This window comes from Pelodiscus sinensis, chromosome 4 (assembly GCF_049634645.1).
Source record: "Pelodiscus sinensis isolate JC-2024 chromosome 4, ASM4963464v1, whole genome shotgun sequence".
NCBI lineage: Eukaryota > Metazoa > Chordata > Testudines > Trionychidae > Pelodiscus > Pelodiscus sinensis.
In genome coordinates, this window is record NC_134714.1 from 120,116,038 (window position 1) to 120,128,525 (window position 12,488).

General features: G+C 48.7%; 1 protein-coding gene across 1 annotated transcript in view; it reads right to left on the reverse strand.

Annotated features, from left to right (window-relative positions):
* The window catches only part of CRACR2B (calcium release activated channel regulator 2B), a 76,074-nt gene that overhangs the window by 14,215 nt on the left and 49,371 nt on the right, over positions 1 to 12,488 (reverse strand). The window contains exons 9-11 of the mRNA XM_075928240.1: positions 11,899 to 11,970; positions 11,266 to 11,320; positions 1,341 to 1,420 (exon numbers count right to left, since the gene is read on the reverse strand). Coding sequence (XP_075784355.1) covers positions 1,341 to 1,420; positions 11,266 to 11,320; positions 11,899 to 11,970 — 207 coding nt within the window. The remainder of the gene's footprint in view (positions 1 to 1,340; positions 1,421 to 11,265; positions 11,321 to 11,898; positions 11,971 to 12,488) is intronic.

Sequence of the window (12,488 nt, forward strand, 5' to 3'; positions counted from 1 at the left end):
TGTCCTTTATTTTGAACATCAGGAAGGGGGGCTAGGGAGGGGTAAGTGGAAGGAGGTGAGGGAGGAAAGGGGTATGAGCCCCCGATGGGGAGGACTGGGGTGGCTCTGAGGGCTCCTCGGGGTGGAAACTCTCCTGAAGCCCCTTGATTGACCCCCCCCCCTCCGGATGGCAGCCTGCGGCAAGTGCAGACGGGCTGATGGCCGAGTGCTGTGATGTGCCGAGCGTGGGCACTCAGGGCACTCCAAGCCAGGACTGCTTTGCAAGCAGGGAACCCCTGAGAACTGTCTATCCGGGGTGGGGGTTGGGTCCCTTTAAGCACAGCCCTCGGCTAGCCTGAGGCAGCAGCTCCACGCTCCAAGTCCTAATCTGATGCCCTGCTGGCACTGCTTCCAGCCATCCTTAACCTCAGTTCAGGGTCCACTCAGTGTGGACATGCTAGTTCGAATTAGCAAAATGCTAATTCGAACTAGCTTTTAAGTCTAGATGCGCTAATTCGAATTAGCTTAGTTCGAATTAACTAATTCGAACTAAGTTAGTTCGAATTAGCGCTGTAGTGTAGACATACCCAGAAAGATGATCAAACCTCCTTTCTTACCTCCCCCACAACTGCCAACCCTCTGCCCCACTAAACCTTTTGGGTCATCACATGCCGGCAGCTGAGTGCTGGGTTTCCAAGAGAACAGCTCCTGAAAAGAGTGGGGAGACAGTATCTCCGGACCTGGCTGGCCCCATGGTGCAGAATCTCAGCAAGAGGCTGTGGGATTGGGCCTGGCTCGTTCCAATTCCCAGCAGGTGATTTGCTCAGATGTTGTAAGCCAGACTTTTACCAGGGGCTTAAATACGTGGCCACTAAAGCTGCTGGGGTAACAAAGGGGTTTGCACACACGGTCTGGGAAACAGGCTCGTGGATAAAGGCATACGCACCTTCCAGGAGTTAACTACAGACTCTTCCAGGGTCTGGGGGAAAATTGGGCCCACCCAATTGCAGATTATGTCTTGAAACGAGTCCTTGTGATTGAAGTAATTCAGCCACGTTAGTAGCAACAAGAGGCAACCCTAGGTGAGGTCAGCTCTGTAGCCTTGTCTGCATGGAGGATTCGCCCTGATTCCAACCATTGGCAGCCAGCCACCCATGTTGCTGCACCAGGGCAAGCCCCGTGTGTACAAAGAACACTGGCAAGCCATTCCTGTCCCTAGCAAGCTGCCACCCCCCAATCTCCAACCCATTCCTGGCCCACATTGTAGGGAGCAGACACAGGACACAGCTGGTCCAGCAGGCTGGCTCCGCTGACCACAGACGTATGGCACACAACTAACACAACACACATTCCTGTCTAACCGTTTGACCGGCTTGTCCTCCAACAGGTATTTGCCTATCGCTGACCCTTTCTTCCACAGGGGTCTTTTGCTTGGAAGTGCCTGGAAATTAAAGAGAGGGGATGAAAAGCGCAATTAGGATCCATCGACGAAATGACCAAGCACCAGATGGCACCAGCTCAAACCCTACTAAGTGAATGGCAGCTCCTGCTTCTCAAAGGTGATGGCTTTTCAATCCTTTAAGGGCTTTGGGATGTACGACAAGGGCAGGTCTACACTACAGAGTTCTTTCGAAATAACTCCCGCTAATTAGAAATAACAAGGTGAGCGTCCACACAGCAAGTCCGTTATTTCAAAATTATTTCAAAAGAATGGGCTTGGTTTTTCAAAATAATTACTCCTCATAGAATGAGGGGTTATGTCTGTTTCGAAATTGCTATTTCAAAATAGGGTTAGTGTGGATGCTCAGCTGCTGTTATTGTGAAATGACTACTTCCCAGAGTTATTCATAGTAATTGCTCCCCAGTGCTTCCTGGGGCTCTAAGTCAAGGTAGCGCGTCTACATTAAGGGAGCCTGCTTCAGACTAATTTCGAGGCTTCCCTGTAGTGTGGCTGTGCTATTTTGAAATAGTTATTTTTGGAGTTATTATTTTGAATTAATCACTTATTTCAAAATAACCTGATAGCATAGACAGAGACCAACTGAGTCCAGCCAATGGCTTTGGGTGGATGCACAAGCGGGATTAAAGAATGACATGCAATTAGTAGGCATAGTGGAGAGATTCAAGAGATTTTCACGGTAACCAGTACATTACATTGCTAGGCCCTGGGTCAGGAAGGTATGCAAGCATGCACCTCGCTGTAAGCACAGTGAAAATCCTCAGCCTCATCCCCAGCATGAGCACAGGTAGCTAGCTGTACATGGGACTTTCCCTACTTTGAGACAGTGACGGCAGTGTCACGAAGGGTGTTGGCAAACAGGCGTTTTCGGTGAAGTGTGGAATCGCACTGCCCTTCTGTAGGGACCGGCGTCTCCGAAAGCCAGCGGGGGAGTGGTTATTGCACATCTGCCTGTCTTCATCATGACTGCTGCACACTTGTTCACCTCCTCCCATCCTGTGTGGGTATTGCAGCAGATGGAAAGAGGCTGGTGCTTGCACGATGTGGGAAGCTACACGTGCTCCATAGGAACAACAGGCAAGAAAAATCACTTTGTTTTTATCTACGAAAGCCTATGCCCAAATAAATCTGTTAGTCCCGAAGGTGCCACAGGACTCCTCATTCTTTTTGCAGGTACAGGCTAACATGGCTCCCCCTCTGAGATGTGTCCAGTAGGGGTCTTCATAACAATGTCCATGTGTGTCTACGGAGAACATTTCACAGAGCCCCTGTTGTGATAATTGGGCTGACAAAGTTACCAGAGTCACAAGCTCTCTTGGAAGACGTATATGGAAGTTTGTAAACTATAACAATAACCGGCAATAACGAATGTGGATGGGAAGTAGGTCAAGTTGTTGTCAGTAGGGACTGTTATAAATAGGTGCAAGAGAATGGAGACTAAACCATTTCAAACACAAAAGGCCACATTGACGTAACTGTGCTGAACTCCTGCTTGGCAGCAACAGAAGATGCAGAATTGGGAAGCAATGAACCAACATCGGCGTGTCAGGTTTTAGGGCCAGACTGGCAGAGCAAACAATAAGGGTACGTCTACACTGGCCCCTTTTCCAAAAGGGGCATGCTAATTTTACAGGACGTAATAGGGAAATCCGCGGGGGATTTAAATATCCCCCGCGGCATTTAAATAAAAATGTCCACCGCTTTTTTCCGGCTTTTAGAAAAGCCGGAAAAGAGCGTCTACACTGGCCCCGATCCTCCGGAAAAAAGCCCTTTTCCGGAGGATCTCTTATTCCTACATTGAAGTACTTACTTTGAAGTAGGAATAAGAGATCCTCCGGAAAAGGGCTTTTTTCCGGAGGATCGGGGCCAGTGTAGACGCTCTTTTCCGGCTTTTCTAAAAGCCGGAAAAAAGCGGCGGACATTTTTATTTAAATGCCGCGGGGGATATTTAAATCCCCCGCAGATTTCCCTATTACGACCTGTAAAATTAGCATGCCCCTTTCGGAAAAGGGGCCAGTGTAGACGTAGCCTAAGGGTATAGGATATTTCACCTACCACTTCCTTTGTGGAGCCTTAGAGAGAGAGACCTTTGAGGGAGAAAAGAGAAGAGCAGATGGAGGCTACTGGAGCTAGCTTTGCCCTCAGGGCTACCACCACCACCACCTCCTGGGACACCACAACTTCATCATCCAAATCCTGAGAGATGTCCTGTCCAAGCAAAGCCAGAGAGAGGGAACCAGATGACATCACCACCCCTACCAGCTACCCCGGAATCCCAACCACCCTGAGGTGAAATGGGATGAGATTAACAGTGGCAGCAGCAACAGTTCTAGCTCATCTCAATGAGCCTCTCTTTTACCTAAAGAGACACTTATTACCCTCTCTGGTACCCCCAAAGGCCACTACACTAGGAAACTATTTCAAAATTAGTAAATTCAGATGAACAAATCCCAATTTAACAAATTCAAACTAGCGTGTCCACGCTATGAGGAAGCCTCGAAATTAGTCCAAGGCAGGCTCCCTTAATGTGGGCACTCTTTCTCGGACTTAGAGCCACAAGAAGCACTGGGGAATAATTCGTTCAAACGTCTCTGGAGAATAGTTATTTTGAAATAGTGGCACTGGAGTGCCACACTACTGCTATTTCGAAATAACTGTTGGGGAACTAGCCTTATTCCTGATGGAAAGCAGGAGTACAGATTTTGAATGCCACAGCTCATTTATTTCAAAATAATGGGGTTGGTCGTGTGGACGCTCTGCTTATAAATTCGACCTTGGGGGGTGTTATTTCGAAATAAGTCCTCGTGTAGACCAGAGCTAAGGGCCTGTCAGACTGGTCTCTAAAATCTCACTCCAGCTAAAGGGAAAGGGATCAAGGGGTGTTATTAAAATCAAACCCTTATTTAATGCTTTACATTTCAAATGCTTTAATGGGTTTTTTTCTTTATCTTTAATTAATAGTTAAAAGGATTTTAATGGTATTTTGCCATGGTACTAAGCAGGCTAAGGGCTCAATATGACAAGCCCCAAACCTCATTTAACACTGTTTAATCTTGGAAATGACTAGGTTAATTTATCTTCTATCTAAATTAATACCATACATCACTGCAGCTTTTTAATGGCATTTCTCATTTTTAGCCTAGTGTGACTGACCCCTTCCCCTGCAGCCAGCCTCCCAGAGCGCATGAGCGAAAAGCTATTTAAGAAAATAAACAAGCCTGTGAGGTAGGGAAGTTCCCACAAATAGAGCCCCTCAGTGATTTGACGGAGGGCTTGCTGGGTGTCTATAGGAAATTAAACTCAGGTCTTTTAAATCCCAGGCTAGCATGCTAACCACCCAATGAGTCTGACTCTCCTCATCCAGGTAGCCCTCATCCACACCAAGAGAGACAAGGCGTGGAGGAGGAAGTGTGCTCCCTATCCGGGATTAGAGGCGGAGTAAGGTCTCTCCTCCAGAGATGCAGCATTTTGGAGGCCTACAGGCACTAACACACAATTTGGGGAGGAAGAAGAAGAGGGAGCCAGGGGAGGATGTGGGAGTGGGTTGATAACCTACTCAGCTTCAGCAGAAGCAGCTTTTCTTGCCCTAGAAAACTCTCCTGCAAGTGGCTCAGTGCTCCCAGGGTAGGGATGTAAAACCTGCCTACAACAGTTAACCAGTTACATGATTTGTTTAACCAGTTAACCACCAGCCACATAGGTTGCTCTGCTCCTGGCCCTGGCCCAGCTGCAGCTGGGAAGGGGGGTGGGGACAGGAAGAGCTGCTCCGGCGGGTCCTGCTATGGTTGCAGAAAGGGTCCAGCTGGCAGAGCCAGTTAACCAGTTACCTTGTAAGCAGGTCAATAAACCGCCTACTTACTGAATAACCAGTTAACCTCTTACATCCCTGTCCCAGGGGTTGTGCTTCGCATGCACACAGCCTTGGCTGGGATATTTACCTGCCACACCCCAATAAAAAAATCCCACCCTCCACCCTCAAACAACCCTTCTTACTAGATTCCATCCCCAGGCAAGTTTTAAAAAGATAATTAAATAGGGAACAGTAGCTTCTCAGGCGACAACAATTCTAAATCCATGTTATTTTAAAATAGTTTTCTGGACTCAAGAGCTAAGTTCAACAGCAAGTTAAAAATATTACCATAGAAAATAAACTTTTGGGGCCAGATCTCAGCCCAGTGGAAACCAGCACAGAGAGCTGCTCTGCCCAGACCCCAGTGGGACTGAAGAGCTGGCTCTATTTCCAGAGCCTGGCAAAGGAAAAGTCTTTAAATATACACTGTGCCAATGCCCTAGCGCACATGGGATCTGGTTATAGAAAGCAGTTCTGCTGGATATTAGATTATATCCTGACTCTTAGGCAGCCACAGATCATTTATCCCCCACCCTAAGGATTCAAAGCACCTTTGGTAACCCATTTCAAGGAGCTTATATTACAATGTGGGTTCAAATCTTCCTCCCAGGGTGAAACAAAACACTACAGGCACTCAGTCACAGACGGAGGAGGAAACATGCAGGGGTGTGAGGGAGGAACAGCAGTTGAAATGTGTGTGTGTGTTCTTCCAGCACTTGGAATCATGCGTGTTTGGACCATCCCCATCATGTGTGTCATATGAGTGTTGGGCAAGCCGGCAGAGCTCTTCTGTCACCTAGGGAACTCAGGTTAGTCCTGGGTAATCGGTTACCTGCCAGCCCAACCCAGAGAGTAAATGCTGCCTACAAAAGAAATACCTAGTTCTTTAAAAAAAAAAAAAAAAGAGAGAGAGCGAGAGAGAGAGACCGTTTCTGGGATTTTTTTCTCATTGGTTGTCAGGCTTTTATTAGCTTGTTGGCTTCACGCAACTTTGGTATTTTACATAGATGGTACAAACACAAAGATGACATCACAATGGTACAATACACAATGTCAACAAGGCATTGGGTTCCATGAAGACAACAGAATACATAGACTTACTATGGGTGGAGGGAAGGCATGTCCTTCAGTTCTCCTTCACGTTCCACCACTGGCATGTCCTGGCAGTCTAGGTCCCAGTGCCTTGCTAGTGGTGAACAGAGGAATCTTGCCTGATCAGGACAGCACCTTCGCTAACACATACCACACACATATAACAACATGGCCAGGGAGCACTGGGACATCTGGATCTAAAAGGAGTCTGTACTGCTTCAGCTGAGGGATTGGAGCGGTTTGTTCATGAACCTATGTATGTGGTCTAGCCACTAGAGGGAGATGCAAAGCCACACCATATTAGTGGGGCCTGCACAAACATACCCATGGCTAGAGCCCTGTGCGGCTACAAAATTTGTATTTACATCTGCATCTGCAAAAATGATCTCTGGACATCTGCATCCATAGCCACAGAGGTGGAGACACATGGCTATAAAGCAGATATTCACACATTTTCAGGGTTCTAGATACAACATTTATATTCATATCCATATCTGCAAAAATGACCCATGGATATCCGCATCTGCCAGGATGTGGCAGGGGATATAAAGCAGATATTCATGGATTTGCAGGGCTCTGCCCACGGCAATGTTAGACGCTTTTAGGAAGGAGGAGGGATAAACCCCTTCCCAAAAGAGTGCAGGGAGAGTCCGGGGGCTTGTTGCAGTTTGACATATACAGTCCCATATCCCTCGCTCTATCCCATGTGTTTGTTCCTTACCCCTCCATTTCACAGAAATAACATTATCCTTCCTAAGATTTACAAAGAGCTAACATTTTTAAATTATTTTTGCATATTTAAAAATACATATGTTCCCTCTCCATGAGGGGCTCTGTTACACACATGCCAGAACCACAGAAAATGTAGAAAAGGCCCTATAGCTGTGCAGATAGATAGAACCTGCATCACCCTCCAATAGGTACAGTCCCTGTAACGGAACCGTGGCAAATCAATGTTCCTGACAGCCTCACAGTCATTGAATTACGCTTCATAGTGATATGAGATGTGGACTGGTCGACCAACAGAATTCCTGCCTTTAAAAGCAGCAAGCTGTTTCACTAGCCCAATATTAATTGGAACACTAGGCTAGGATGTCCGACATCCCCTCAGCTAGGGAAACCACCATGGAAAGAAAGCCCTGCATTCAGAAATACACACAGAGGCTTTGAAAGCAGTTCCCATTATAACCTGCCCAGGTTACCAATTCTTTCCTGAGGGACAAATTATCTCATGATGTTCAATACACATTGCGCCATCGACATTACGTACAGATGCATGCACACACACTCTCTTTCTCACACACACACAATAGTTAAATGTTCAAATGGTTCAAAATAAGAGACCCAACTATTGTAACAGCTGAAGTGGCCTAGTTTTGTTTGAATGCTGAACTGATATTGTTCTGGAGCAGATTTTAACTGCTATCTATGCTATCTATGGTGGATCTAACGCTGTGGGTAACTGAGGTTTTGGTCACTAACGCTACACAGTAACATTCACATACAGGGCTAAAAAAATGGGTCTGACATAAATCAGCACCACCCCCACTGACTTCATTGCAACCTTGCAGATTTACACCCAACGAGGGTGTAAATAAGGAAGGAAAATAAGGAAATATGAGAAAAAACTGATTGGTGTTTTCCTGACTGGCAATGTTGGTTGTGGCTGAGGTTTCAATGCCACACCCAGGCAGAGGCTCTGGGACAGATTCCATTCTTAGATACAATCTGTGCCTCAGACGCACTATCTTCACATTAATGGCATCTGTGGATGGCACTTGAATAAGGTGCTAACAGTTTCCTATTGCCATCACCTCTGTCAATGAAAATACATTTAACCCCCCCTACTCAGAGACATGAGAGTCACAGTGCTGGGGCAGAAATAGCTTAGAGTGGACATGTGTCTGTAGTGTGACTGTCTGCTGAATGGACAAAAAGAACCAAACAAACTGATTCTGTTTCTGCTCTGGAGGCTATGTCTACAGTCCTTCCAAATTCACGGCCATGAAAAATGCATCACCAACCATGAAATCTGGTCTGTTGTGTGCTTTTACTCTCTACTATACAGATTTCATAGCATTTCTCAAACTGGAGGCCCTGACCCAAAAAGGAGTTGCAGGGGGCTGACAAGGTTATTTTAGGGAGGGTCGAAGTTTACTTCTGTGCTGCCTTTGGAGCTGGGTGGCCACAGAGCAGTGGCTGCTGACTGGGCGATCAGCTCTGAAGGCAGTTCCCCACCAGCAGCAGTGCAGGACGAAGATTGGCAATACCGTACCAGGCCACCTGTAGGCCTGCACTGCTGCCTTCAGAGCTTGGCAGCCAGAGTGTGGCAGCTGTTGACCAAGAGCCCAGCTCTGCAGGCAGCAGTGCAGTAAGGGTAGCAATACCCTACCATGTCAGCCTTACTTCTGCACTGCTGCTAGCAGCAGCTCTGCCTTCAGAGCTGGCTTTCTAACCAGCAGCTGCCACTCTTGAGCTGATCAGCTCTGAAGGCAGCACCGGCACCAGCAGCAGCACAAAAGTAAGGGTAGCAGTATTGCAACCCTCTCTACAATAACCATGCGACCTCCCCCACAGCTCCTTTTTGAGTAGGGACCCCTACAATGACATCACCATGACATTTCAGATGGAAATAGCTGAAATAATGAAAGATATGATTTTTAAAATGCCATGAAATTGACCAAAATGGACCATTAATTTGGTAGGTCCCTGCTACATAGACTGCCTCAGAGAGGGTTCTTTCCCACCCCCCATTTTATTTAATATCAGAAATATCAGGCCCTGACTTCCTTCGTATTGGTGGAGGATGAGGATAGCAATATCACAGCAGGATGCAATCTGAGCTGAACCTCTAGGAAGAGGAAGGGGATGCAAAAACATTTGCACCAAATGCCACTGAACCAATGCAAATGAGCTGCACTAGTGTCACAAGTGCTTTGCACTAGTACAACTGCCCCAGTCTGAAATCAAGGTAAAAGGGGAGAATGGGGACAGGCCAGATCCTCGACACAAACAGATCATTAAGAGGAAAAGCAAGGATGCCAAGAGGATGCTGTTATCATTCCACAACCACAGGAGCTTGAGAACCTGGGTCATTGTGATGGAAAAGCCTGGCATTGCAGCAGAATACTGTGAAAAAGGGGAAAGCGCTGGTTTTCCTGTTTGCATTGGACTTCGCAATAAAGTGCTCTGTTTGTATTGGGTGATTTTTCCAGGAGAGACCAGTCTCCTACCATGCCAATGGCACATGAAATCCCTACAAAAATGCCAGCAAGCAGACTGGACAACCTGAAAGACCATTACCATCTCTGGGCTACTCCAGAACAGGTGAGCTAGCACCACCTCCAGATGCCTGATGCTTTCCACCCAGGACCCAGGTGGAGCTGGAAGACTGCCTGGAACCGTGCACTCTGATAGGATGCAATCCAGCTATGACCTTGCATATACTACCAGACCATGGCCGGACACCCTCCCCCCCCCCCCACCAACTGGCACCACTACATGCATTCATACAGTTAGCAGCTTCAAGAAATTCCCCTGCAGGATTCTGAAACAAATACCACCCCCCAAGGCCCAGTGCAAAGTGCCACTACAATTAATTTGTTCTGAAACCATCCCTTCCTGCTTTGGGTTTTACGCCAGCCTTTCTTCCAGGAGGAGCAGCTCACAGCCAAGGTGCTGATGGGACCCCTGGAACTGATTCCCACATGCTGCCACTCCCATTTCATCATGCTGGTCTTACACTGGATTCTGGCATGGACATGCTGGATCCTCCTGACCCCAGCCCTTGGCATTGCAGCATCGCCTCCTTGCGTGCTCACTGACGCTGCTGGAAGGCTGGCCCCTCCAAGTCTCCACCCACAGAGCAAGGTGGCAGGGATGGGGAAAGAGGAGCCCTGGTTGCCTGCATGGATCTGAGCGCGGGTGAAGGGCAGGGGAAAGGAGCTTTGCTGCAGGATGAATCAGGAGCCTGCAAGGACTTCCACCTACACCACATGCTCTGACCAGTCTGGGAGGCCAGGCAGCATTCAAGTAAATACTGTGATCCCGCCAGCCTCAGGCATCATACGGTGCCAGTAGCTCTGCGCTCCCCACAATGATCACACTGTGGGTGAAGGTGAACCCCGTGGTGCTCTTCCCCTTCTTTTATTGGGTCCAAGCCCAGGGCTGGCCCACAGCATTTTGGCACCTGAGGCAGGGAGCTCAAATGACTCCCCCTCGCTTGGGCCAGCAGCAGACACCATTTTCTACACTCTGGGTCCTAGTCGCGCCCCTTCCCCCACAGTATGGCACCTGAGGCGACCAGCTCAGTTCACCTCATGGTAGGGCCAGCCCTGTCCAAGCCCCGTCCCCCTGATTGGGAGCTTGCTGTTGCATGTCTGTGCGGCACATTTGGCAGGGCCAGGGCTGGGGCCAGGCTGGCAGGGACTGGCACAAAGGAAGCAGGGGCCAGGCCACACTACTTGCTCTAACCTCACCTGGGGCACGGGGGCTGCGAAGACAGGAGCCTGCAGGCAGACGGTCCCTCTGGGACTCTCCCCTCCCATCTCCACTCAGGCTCACACAGCCTAGCCTCAGGCGCGGGATTCAGCACCAGTGCCCTTTTCCTGGGATTCCCCGGCTCGATCACAAAAACATGCCAGGGCCCCACATGTGGGCTCCCCTGGCCAATAGTCTCCAGCAGCCCCATCCCACTGGCTTGAAGGTAATCAATGCCACGCTCTCCGGAATGGGAGAGGCATGGGGAAGTCTGTCCTGCAGCGCCAGGCTTCTGGTGCGTAGGTCAGTGTCCCCCGTGGAAGTGCAGGGCCCCCGAGTGGTGACAACAGCAGCAGCAGTCGAAAGGACGGTGTTTGGGGACGAGGGTTTTCTTTTTTAGACTAACCAGCTTCTTGGCTTCGAAGGCATCTCTGTCATCTCGAAGCTTCTTGTTCATGTCTCTGCGCCAAAGGAAGGGTGGGGAGAGACAAGCAGTTACCATGCGCTCGTGGGGAGTGGGCCAATGCCAACAGTGGGACGCTCTATGAGGAGAGCTAGTTAGGGGACTATGGACACCCTTCCTGCCAGATGGGTTGGGTGAGGGTCTCGGTAATGAGGGGACTCCATTGCATTCCCTTAACCAGGCGAAAAGAATAATCCCCACCACTGTGTGAATTGCGGGATGACAATTTATGGCCTTTGTGATGCAGGACGTCTAGTAGGCTGACTTGGTCCCTCAGAGAATCCATTAAATATTATCCCAGCTTCCTGGAGAGACAAAGAACTCAGATGGTGCTTCAGTAGCATTGGCACATTGGGAAACAAGTGGGCCAGAAGTGGGCCAGTGCCAATGAACCAACCCAAAGCCCTTTGGTTATTGGCTGGATGATTCCCAGCTTTATCTCTGGAAGAGTCACTAAGGCTGGAAGCCAGCAAACTCCCGCCAGAGCAAACAAGTATTCTTGGGCGAACCCATTTCTGTCTGCATGGTGGGTAACATCCCCAATCCTTCCACCTCTTCTCTCAACACCCCCCTCACCTGAGGAGCTCCAGCTGTCGAAGAAGACTTTGCTTCTCTGTCTGCATGTTCTTAGAGACTCTAAACACATCCCTGTGTGAAGGGAGGAGGAAGAAAACAGAAAAGAAAGAAACAAAGTTGAGAAACTAGAAAGGAAGAAAAATCCCCCCTCCCTGCCTCCCAGTCTCTCATGCACACACGTGATATTGTTAGAAGTACAAGCTTGCCAACTTCAATGATAGTTCAGTGGGTAGAGCATTGGCTTGGGAGGCAGGAGACTTGTGTTCAACCCCTGGTTCTGCCACTAGCCTACTGTGTGACCTTGGTCAAGCTCCTTTCCTTCACTACAACTCAGTTACCCTACTTGTAAAATAGGGAATAGGTTGTGGCCAGCCAGAGCTTGCAGTCACAATACAGGAATAAGAGTTGGGTGGGTCAGGATGCTGGGAGGTCAGGAACTCTAAGTCAGACACTAGGAGTCAAACTGGCTGGAGATGCCAGGAAATGGAGAAGGAAGCACAAGACCTGCAGGCTGGAGCTCAGTTGCTCAGAGAGGTTCCTGCTGCTGGAATCTGTGGGCCAATTGGACCTCAGAGGCAGAGCTTCACACT